The sequence below is a fragment of the Balearica regulorum genome, chromosome 5, assembly GCF_011004875.1.
Source record: "Balearica regulorum gibbericeps isolate bBalReg1 chromosome 5, bBalReg1.pri, whole genome shotgun sequence".
Taxonomy (NCBI): domain Eukaryota; kingdom Metazoa; phylum Chordata; class Aves; order Gruiformes; family Gruidae; genus Balearica; species Balearica regulorum.
The window spans coordinates 41,393,477-41,404,333 of NC_046188.1; the positions used below are offsets into that span (position 1 = coordinate 41,393,477).

The 10,857-nt window shown below is 41.0% G+C and overlaps 1 protein-coding gene across 1 annotated transcript in view; it reads left to right on the forward strand.

Moving 5' to 3' along the window:
- LOC104631606 (cytosolic phospholipase A2 epsilon) overlaps positions 1–10,490 on the forward strand; it is a 36,220-nt gene extending 25,730 nt beyond the window's left edge. Inside the window, exons 12-20 of the mRNA XM_075754420.1 lie at positions 865–1,001; positions 1,434–1,656; positions 2,215–2,329; positions 2,873–3,010; positions 6,054–6,161; positions 7,703–7,897; positions 8,313–8,479; positions 9,655–9,841; positions 10,064–10,490. Coding sequence (XP_075610535.1) covers positions 865–1,001; positions 1,434–1,656; positions 2,215–2,329; positions 2,873–3,010; positions 6,054–6,161; positions 7,703–7,897; positions 8,313–8,479; positions 9,655–9,841; positions 10,064–10,272 — 1,479 coding nt within the window. The 3' untranslated portion in view covers positions 10,273–10,490. The remainder of the gene's footprint in view (positions 1–864; positions 1,002–1,433; positions 1,657–2,214; positions 2,330–2,872; positions 3,011–6,053; positions 6,162–7,702; positions 7,898–8,312; positions 8,480–9,654; positions 9,842–10,063) is intronic.
- The last annotated feature ends 367 nt before the right edge of the window (positions 10,491–10,857 follow it).

Sequence of the window (10,857 nt, forward strand, 5' to 3'; positions counted from 1 at the left end):
GCTGGACCAAAGGCATATTAAACATTACACGACAGAATGGCTTTGGATGCTATAAATTATGTCCTTGCTCAAAACCTGATCACATCCATGTATTGTTTCTCATTAGCACACTAGTTTTAGTGGAAAAAAGCAGTTCCTTAAGTATAAGAATTTTTTAGGTCAAGTATTTCTAACTACTAATTTCGGATTTTCCAACAAGACAATGTTTTCTCATAGTCAGGTAAACCCAAATCAGAATATTTGATTTGACCTGAAATTCGTGATTTGAATCAGGTAGCTGCTGAGTATTTCCTTGATGCAATTGCCTGGAAATGTGTATGGGAAATGTCATTTGGCTCCTCTTCTCTCAGTGGGTTTGTTTGGAGGAATTTGTCTTCCTGTAACACAATTTAGATTTCCATGCAATTAGGCTTTGTGGTTCATCCCTGCAATTATATACACTAGGTACTTTATAGGAAATGTAATCTAGTCATTATACTTGACTTACAAGAGAGGATGAGCTCTGCTTGTTCTCAAAATAAAGCTCTCATGACATGATGTACCACTAAAGAAAACGGAGTCTAATGTTGAAATGCCTTGAAACAACAAGTTTTGAGCTGTTTTGGTAACACAGCATGTAACAATTTAAAATCAAAATTAATTGATTTTGATCAAAAATTAGCTATTTACCAAATAGCTAATAATGATGATAATGATGATAATGTTATGCAAAATACCAGGTTTTCATCTTTTTCTCCCCTGCTTGGGGAAATGGTGAAATATTGGCATTTCTTGTGGGGCAGAAAAGCTGCAATTCACTCAGCTCTGATCGCATGTGCTGGTAAACTAAGTTGTTGCTTCACTGCTGTGTTGCTGTTTACACAGGTACCAGTTGTAGCAGTCATGACAACAGGTGGTGGCACTCGGGCACTGACATCTCTGTTAGGCAACCTGTTGGGTCTTCAGAAGCTGGAGCTCTTAGATGCTATTTCATATATTACTGGGTCATCTGGTTCAACATGGTAAGGAGATCCTGAACAAAGACATAATTCATCACCTCTATAGTCTGCTATGTGACAGATTTATTCTCTTTGTTTTGGTAAAGGAAGGCGTACTACTTCAGTCTCGATTTTTTTTATTGCTGCATTAGGAATACATTTTCTGAGCCAGAATATGGTCTAGGTCCTGCTTACAGGGAACATAATTTTCCTTGACCCTTTTGTTGCAAATCACAGCCTTGTGCATAAATCTACGCAGCTTTTTGCAAGTCCTCAGGTTTCACCAGTGACATTTGGAGGGTCCTCTAAGTCAAAAAATCTTGTCAATAATAAACTGAGCCCAAAAGATGTTTTTAATGAACCTCAGCTTGTTCATTTGATGTGGTCCTTAAATTCAGGTCTAAAAAGTGAAAGCATCTAGAGCATATGATAATGTATTTCCTTTCTTTTCCCCAGGACCTTGTCACATTTGTATCAGAGCGCTGACTGGTCACATAAAGATCTGTCCAGACCGATTGGTGAAGTCCGCAGACATATGACCAAGTGCAAGCTAAGCTGCTTTTCCCTGGAGAGCTTGAAGTACTATGACAAGGAGCTAAAACTGCGGAAGCAAGAGGGATACCAGATCTCTAGCATTGATTTTTGGGGTCTTCTGCTGGAAAAAGCATTAAGTGATGGGGTAGTGTGTCTGTGTTTTCCCTAAGAGCTACTGAATACTGTTGTATGGAAAATGAAGCTCCAGGGACAGATGCTACCCTGAGAGCATGCCAGCATTATCCAGCAGATGATTTCTACTAACAAAGGGGATTTGTCCCCACATATCTCTCAACACATAATTAGCAGCCCAAGGGGTAGAGCAGAAAACCTGTGTCTCCTTCTACTAGTATGAGTATCTGAGCACCTAACAGCAGAGTACTGGTCTCGATTTCGTTTGCTCTGTTCCTCCCTGTGAGAATTTAAATAATCCATCTAAAGTGGATGCATTTACAGGGAAGAATGAGACACCATTGTACCACAAAGTGTCTTACAGCTCACCTGTAATTAAATAAGCTTATGTAGATGTGTAAATGTTTAGATCATTCCTTGACTAAAAAATGTCTGGACACAAAATGAGTGGAGAGAATAAGAAAATGAAGATGGAAACAGGTATTTATTTTGCTGTAATCTTGCAAGCCCACACACCATGCCAAGAAGGTCCCTTGGTTTTGGTCTTTCTCTGTTTCTGGTCAATTCACAGAAAAACAACCACAAACTCTCAGATGAGCGACAGGCATTGAATCAGGGTCAGAATCCCCTACCTATCTACATGATCCTCAACATCAAAGAAGACTACAGCCTTTCAGAGTTCAAAGGTGATGGCAAAACTGAGTTGTATCTGGACTCGGTTGGTGTTCAAATGATCTGCATTATCAGTTACTGCATGTCCTGCAACCCCTTGCACTGCTGGACTATAGCATTCATAAACAGTTCCTTTTCTTCCTTTAACTTCCTCATCCTCTTCCTTTTCTAGACTTTGTGCCTAGGCTCTGGGAGGAACCCATCTTCTATGGGGCAGGGGAAATATGGGGGAGGTGCTTAAGGACAGCCAAGGTACTCACAAGTCAAAGCCTTAGCTCCACATCTGGGGTGACTTAGGCTGACCCCTTTTGGTATAAACTTCACTTATGTCCTGTCTGGAGAGGCTCATTGGAAAGTTCAGAATGAACAAGCTTGGGAAATGTTACTGAGTGGCTGAAACCAGTTGAATGATAATTCCTTACCCAGAGGAAGGCTAGTGTGTGATCATCCTGTTGATAGGGTTTGTCCTGCAGCTGCTTCCTTGTGATTTCAGAGCCCTTCCTGCAGGGAGGTAGGGATAGGATTGAGATTTAAAAGCTCATTTTGTGCCTCTGCAGAATGGGTGGAGTTCACCCCTTATGAGGTCGGGTTCTTAAAATACGGCGCCTTCATTCGTGCAGAGGATTTTGGCAGCGAGTTCTTCATGGGTCGCCTGATGAAGAAGCTCCCTGAATCCCGCATCTGTTTCATGAAAGGTGATGTGCTCCATTGAGAAAATTTGAATTGCATAAAAATTTTCTTTATTTTAAATATAATACAGACCCTGCATATTGCAGCCAGTGCCCTGCAACATGCAGGACTGAAGCAAAGTGTACAACACATTGTTCCCACCTCTGTCTGAATTCCTTAGACACTGGAGATGGGCTAAAAAATACTTAGAGGAAATTTTAAATAACACTATTCACTGTTGCTTTTGTCTTGAATGGTGACTCTTATGCCTGAAGTTTCAGGGCTGCTTAAATAGGTTAGGTTCATTTTGAACTGATGAGCGGCATAATTCCACATGGAAAACATTTGTATTTTGAAACTGGAATCTTAAACCCAAATTTGTCTATGAATGCCATGATTTTATAACAAAAAGCAACGTTGTTACTGAGTTTGTTATAAAATATGGCAATTTTGAGTAGTTTTCTGAAATGTTACTGATATTTTTGCAAGTTTAATAGTATCCTAAATTCTTTGTAATTTTGCTAGCATGATTAAATCAGTGAGTTTTGTCATCCTTATTTCAGTAACGTGGATAGCTCCCAGTAATGCGTGAAAGACAGCTTTGCAGTTTTTATGCAATTCTTGTTTTAATTTTGCGTAATGCTAGAACTCTCTACCACACCCCTTTGTACACTGGTTCTCTGGGGTGAAGTTGGCTGCAGAAGAGTCCATCTGCTCTTAAAACTGAACAACAGATGTATTATGTGTAAATAAGCAAAACACAAAACAGGACACCAAGGATACCAGTAGGAAAGGATTTACTTATGACCTGAAAAATCCACACAACCAGCAACACAATGTGGTATTCCTTATTTGATGTGCAGAGAAGTTGTGTACCTCAAAGTATGATGCAGGAGGAGTCCAGAGTCATATTGGTAGAATCATGAGAAAATAGCTGGCCATGAGGAACAGAAGACTAAAGGAGGAACACAGGCACTACATCTCAGAGTTTTTAATGGTTATGCTTAGAGCTTTTAGTGATGTCATGAGTTAAGAAAAGAGGTGGTTGAGGGAAAAGACTCACAAGATAACAGAGGATCCTGGATTATAAATAGGTCTAAAAAGGGGAGGACAAATTCATGGAAGGTAGTCCCATTGCTGGCTCTGAAACACAGTAGTTCAGATGCAGCCACCAGCACTAGAAGTACCAAATCCAGAACCTTGAGATGCTGGAGAGGAGATTCCCTTTGTACTTTCCATTTTCTTGTATTCTTCCATTAAGCATTCTGTGCTGACTGTCAGAGGTAGGAAGTAGATTGCAGAGCTAGATGGAACTACAGAGACTTCTTCTGAGAACGTTGTGCCTCCATTGCAGGCACACCAGCGACGGTGATGTAGTGTGTTCATACCCGAGGTGATCAGGTAGCAAGCACACCCAACACATCCAGTCGGGGCTGAGCTCTGCGTTCTCACTCTCAGCACCTGAATTAGGCTGGTGACTCCACAGCCATAGGTGTATCCTGAGAAAGGATAGAGTGGAGCGTTAAAGAAATGTTGCCATCTAGTGATACAACACGTAATGCCCTCTTGGGTTGCAAATAAAATGTGCTATTAGTTACAGCATGATAGTTTAAGGATAAAAGCAAGGTGTCATTTGCAGGGAGAAGTAAAGCCTTTTACTAAAGCAATGACTACAGCTGGAAAGATTGGATGAGCTTATAGGGATACAAGACCCTCAGGTTTCCAGAAGAAAGATTGAGGTGCATTAAAGCTTATCTGCTATTTTCAACTCTGTCAGCCTAGTAAAAGATACCATCTCTCCTTATAGTTCTTACTTCAGCAAATATAGGTACCATGAAAATCTAGTGCAAGAGGTTAGGGAAACATTGGTATGTAACTGTGACCAAGTTCTGGGGGTCCAACAGTGTTTGGAAGATATTAAAATGCACAAGCAGTGCGAAACAACTGAGGCTCGGGGAGCCAGAATAGTTATGGAGTGAGAAAACACCAAGTGAAGACAGGAAAAATGAGAACAGTTGCCTTCTGTGAGAAGCAGGCCTGGACAGAAACTTCTCAAGCTGCAGGGAGATGAGGTTGTATTGATGGAAACTGGCCAGTAATTATCTGCAAATGGATTCTGATTGCCAGCTAAGTGTAGAGCCAGAGACCCCCTATCTGATTTCTTAATTGTGTATTTCTCATGTTTTTCAAGTGAGTCCCACTCTTATGGGGACTTCCTGTGAAGCAGAAGACCCTTGGCTTCTTGTCCTACTCCACAAACAAGCCAGGTTTAAAAGGGAATTGTATTTCTGTTACTAATTTATGGAATGCATAATTATTGTATGGTGCAATTCAAATTATTGCATCCTTTGTGATGTATGGCTTTTGCAAAGCTTTTACTGGTAGAGATTTTCAAGGCAAAGCTCGGCACTGCCTTCTCTGGCAGAGTTCCTCTCGGGGCCTGCGGCAGAGCTGTGAAGGAAGAAATACTTTTTAAGATCCAAGAGGCTTTTGGAGATTTCTGCACTGGGGAGACATGTTTAGATGTTCTCTGAAGTGGGAGAGCAAAAGTGAAAGAAGGACTATGGGGATGAGAATAACAAGGAGAGGAAGAGAAGTCTCAAAAGAACTTGTGGCAAGAGAAATCTTCGAAGAGTCTGTGAAGATGTCTTGTTCTAGAGGACTGCTCTGCAGACTATACCAAGCTGTGCTCTAACCACTGGAATCTTGGCTGTTCAGGAGCAGCCTCCAAACCTTTAACTGAGTATATGGTTGTATATGACATACTTTATAGACCAAACCCTTATTTTATGGGAAATGACTGTTGGTTTGCAGCGTATCAGCAATAGCTGTATGTGACAATGAATTACAGTGGCTGATGGCTTGGCACAATGTTTAAAACTATTTAGGTTCCTCTTTGAGGACAGAATGTGAGTTGCAGCAAAAGAACTTCATACAGGTTTTGGTGAGAGTTTGGAAACCTTGAGGCTTTCTGATAACCCTTGCAAAGCTGAAAGGTTATTTTTTTAAAAGGATATTTTCCATTAAAATGTTTCCAAATCAGTTTCCCTGTTCTCTACCATTGCACAGGCCTGTGGAGCAATGTCTTTTCCTACAACCTCTTGGATGCCTGGCATTCATCAGATCCTACAGAAAGGTGCTCACTGAGGTGTACCCAACACAGGACTGTTGATGTTGGTTGGTTAAGTTTCTGTTTCTACTTTACCTGTTGTCTTATGAATCTTTAAATGAATGTTATATTCAGATGCATATAGAGTGACATTTTTGTGAAAGCTTTTCAAATCTTAAAACTGAGGCCAATGCTGCACTGGTTGTGGTTCCCCGCCCCCCCCCCCCCCCCCCCCCCCCCCGACATGTCATGTTGCCCCTGATATCTAATTAGGTTTCCTCTATGAATTAATTCATAGCAACATTATTTCCATTAGTCTCCCTTGGAATGAATTTATGCAAGTGATGATTTGCCACCAAATACAAAACTACTGAAATTTTTAAAAGATCATCTTTGCCAGGGACCTTTCAGTGAACCTTCCATGTTGTAACAAACATCTCAGTGCTGTGTTTGCTGTCTGTGTTGGCAGGTGATACTTTTTGTATGTTGTTGTTGAAGACTTGGACATATCAATTATGTGGAACTCCAATTTTCTTTGATCTTGTTGTAAGCCTGTGTGCTCCTTAGAAGTGTTGGCTGTCTTTCCTGTGTTCAAATGTGGTTAGCAAGTTTGGTTTATGGGCTTTTCATCACTTTCTCCATGGAAGTGTTGCAGAATCCTGAGCTCGATAAATGTCTATGATATCAAGTCATTGGCCCTCTTTCCCAGTCTCATGAAGTGCCATTTAGCACAACTCTTTTTCTCTGCTCTTTTATCATAGAATCATAGAATGGTTTGGGTTGGAAGGGACCTCAAAGATTATCTAGTTCCAACCTCCCTGCTGCGGGCAGGGACACCCTCCACTAGACCACGTTGCCCAAAGCCTCATCCAACCTGGTCTTAAACACTTCCAGGGAGGGGGCATCCACAACCTCTCTGGGCAACCAGTTCCAGTACGTCACCACTCTAACAGTAAAGAATTTCTTTCTAACATCTAATCTAAATCGACCCTCCTTCAGCTTAAACCCATTACCCCTTGTCCTGTCACTACACTCCCTGATAAACAGTCCCTCACCATCTTTCCTGTAGGCCCCCTTCAGATACTGGTAAGCCGCAATTAGATCTCCCCGGAGCCTTCTTTTCTCCAGGCTGAACAATCCCAACTCTCTCAGCCTGTCCTCATAGGAGAGGTGCTCCATCCCTCCAATCAGCTTCGTGGCCCTCCTCTGGACTCACTCCAACAGCTTTTATGGGTGCCTAGGTCTCCTGGTAGCATTTTTCTTTTTTTTTTTCCAAAGCTGGTTTGGACTGATTTTGAAAGAAACTGTCCAGATTCTCAGCCTAATGTGACCTTCACACAGGGACTCCACCTATGACTTCTATCAAGCAATAGATCAGTTTTTCCAGCTTTAGGAAGCTTGTTGCTACGCTGACTTTGTTTTTCATGGAATATGCTTTATTGAAGATTTATTTTCTTCTTGGTCCTACTTTGACATTGATTGCACTGTGTGTTGCTATGTCTTATGAGGATCTTCTTTCCTCTAGCTAATATTAGATGCCTTTTGGTATTCTAAGTATTGCAAAGAACTGTATCAAAACAACAACTTGTTCATCTCCTCTGCCCTTCAGAAGGAGATGAGCCTTCCCCACCAGCCAGGAACCATGAGTTGGAGACTTACTTAGTCACCCCTGAATGTGGCATCATGGGCATCATTCGGCAGGTCTTGACTGAGCGGGTGATGGTTTCAAAGTTCTACAACTTCCTGAAGGGGTTCCAGGTTCACAATGAATACCTTCAGAGCAAAAGCTTCTGTATATGGAAAGGTAAACATCCCTGAATATTAATTTTTATCTCCTTAGATGGTTGGTGTTTTCATCAGTGAAGAGAAGGCAGCAGATGAACAGGCTTTATTCTTCACTTTGGAAACAAAAATTTCAAGATAACTAGTTACGTTTCATCCAGTCAAATCAGCTCCAAGAAGTTCCTTGATTCCTGGGACGGGCAACTGCTGCTTATGGGGATGGAAGAAGAGCAGCTTGGGAAGTGAAGGAGCTCTGTATTTTTACCTTGGACAGGTCTGTCTTTTCTGTGTCAAGGCTGAGCTTCGGTAGCGTGGCAGGGTCCTGGAAAGCAAAAGTAATGGAGTGATGAGAGGCATTTTTTCCTCCCTCACTAGCCAAACAACAGATATATTACTTTTTCAGTGAATCACTCATCGTAACAAATATTTCATTTTAGATACTGTGCTAGAGAATTTCCCCAACCAGCTGACAGAAACAGCAGAGTTCATGTGCCTGGCAGACACGGCGGGATACATCGATATCAGCTACCCACCACTCATGAGGCCAGAGAGGAAAGTGGATGTTGTCCTGCACTTAAACTATTCTTCGGGATCACAGGCATCGGTGCGATGACCAGTCTATTTTTTTCGATAATGACTGCTGTCTTTTAGCCCTATTAAACTCCTAGGGGGGCAGAATAATTTATGTAGAAGAAACTCATTCTGGGAGAAAAGGATTCTTGGTGTACAGCTTCCATTTTGTAGATAGCTAGATCTCTCGATGGTGCTGGTATACCACGGCAAATCTCCTAAGGAAAACACAATTAGTATCAGTTTTCTAAATCTTTTAATTAAGTCTCTGATAGGTAAATGCTATCTCCTAGACCTGTGTGGTCCTGGGAATCTCAATATGACTATTGAGGCTACACTCTGTATGGAGTGGTTCTCTGGAACTAGTACTACCACTGATGAACTCGTTTCGTTTGTCTTGTGATATCCATCTAAAGATATCCACATGCAGTTGAATTAAAAGTAATTTCTCCAGTTGTCTTCAGAACAGTAACTAGATTTTTTTTTTTTTTTAATTCTAAATTGTGGAGAAGAATTGTCCTTTGACACCATATCTGCTTTTTCAAATACTAGCTAATAACCTGGTCTATAATTCCTGTTACTAGATATGGATAAGACAGAAGTTCTGGAAGACTAAAATTTTCATACATGTGAACCAGATACAGGAACAAAAATCCTACTTTCAAAAATTACTTACACACCCACAAGATTAAATTAACATTTCATTGAAGATGGTGTTTGCTCCCAGATGCCTGCATCACTTTTCACAATCATCTTAAGGCATCTAAGACAGAGGGCTTCTAAATATTTCATGGCAAGTCAACAAAATACTTGTACCTTTATGAATCCATATTTAAGAATAGCATTTCAGATTCCTGTCCATTCTGCTCATTTCAGGATTTTCTCCAGTAAAGGGCATGTTTGTGTCCTAAACAGCTAGACCATCCTTGCCTGCAGCCATAAACATCTTATTTATCTTGCATATGAAAGCTGAGGAGGAGGAGGAGGTAGGACAACAATCAGGAGTGCAAGTTGGAGGCTTGGTCTTGAAATGTTTTTCTGTTAATAACTAGTACTTAATATCTCACGCAAGAGACAAAGGCAAGAAGACATACTGACAGTGAATGCTGCTCCCTGCTCTTTGCAAAGAGTCTTTGACGGATGCGTTGTGCATTTGGAAAAGTTGGGGAGGTGGCAGGATTTCTGACCTTTTTTTCTGTCTGAATGCAGCCTTTGGAAGAAGCCTCCAAGTACTTCCTAAAGCAGGGAATCCCATTTCCCAAAATCCACCTGAGTGAAGAAGAAAAGAGAAATCTAAAGGAGTGCTACGTCTTCGAAGATGCAGAGACCCCAGAGGCACCAACGGTGGTGTTTTTCCCACTAGTGAATGACACCTTCAGAAAATACAAAGAGCCTGGTAAGCCATGGGGCAGAGATGGTCCTCCTACCACCTGGCTGCCCTTTGGCTGTGTCAGGATGGAAGGCATGGTCTAATGTGTTCCTCCCCCTCCCCTGCCATGGCTCCCATGGGAGAGAAAAGCAGGTGTCTGGGTAGCAAGGAGCAAAGGTGTGCCCCATCTGGAAAGTGGGACATGGGACCACATCTATACCCCATCAACGACCTTTCTTTATTTGTCAGGTGTGGAGCGCAGTTCCGCTGAGATGGCGCAGGGCAATGTGGATGTTTCCAGCATTTTTTCCCCGTACTGCTTAAACAGCTTTACTTACACAGAGGAGGAGTTTGACAAGCTGGTAGAACTGACCAGCTACAACATTCAGAACAACAAACATCTGATCCTTCAGGCTTTGAATTCAGCTATAGTGAAGAAACGACAGCATAAAAAATAAACACTGTCCCGAGTTTCAGAAAGATATCCAAATAGTATTTTTTTTTCCTGCAGAAGAATGAACGTGACAGACTTGGGAAAGTACCAAGACTTGTCTCAGCCTGTGTCTCCTCTCCACCACATGGAGATCCTAGATAAACCGATTAAACAAAATAATGATTAGTCTCGTGCTTTATTTATGTTGGATTTCACTGCTGGAGAAGTTTTTTTTCATGTACACACATGTATATGCAGTAAATCAAAACTTAGGAAATATGGGGCTTACTGATGAGTTTTTAAAATTATGAACATGGGGCAGAAATACCAATTCTTTCAAAATTTATTATACTACTAGATGTTATATATGAAGACAAATGAGCTGCAGATATTTAATTTATTTCAAATCAGTGCAACAGAAAAGTACATAATAAATTTGAACCATTTCAAAGAAAAAGAGAAAACTGTATTTTTCTATAGTGTCAGCAAGAAATTTTGTTGGAAATAACATGTAAAACTAAACATAAAAGATACAGAAAATCTGTGATTTCACATGGGAAATACAAATTTTCTATACTTCTGAATTTATAAGTTTTATTACACCAGCAAT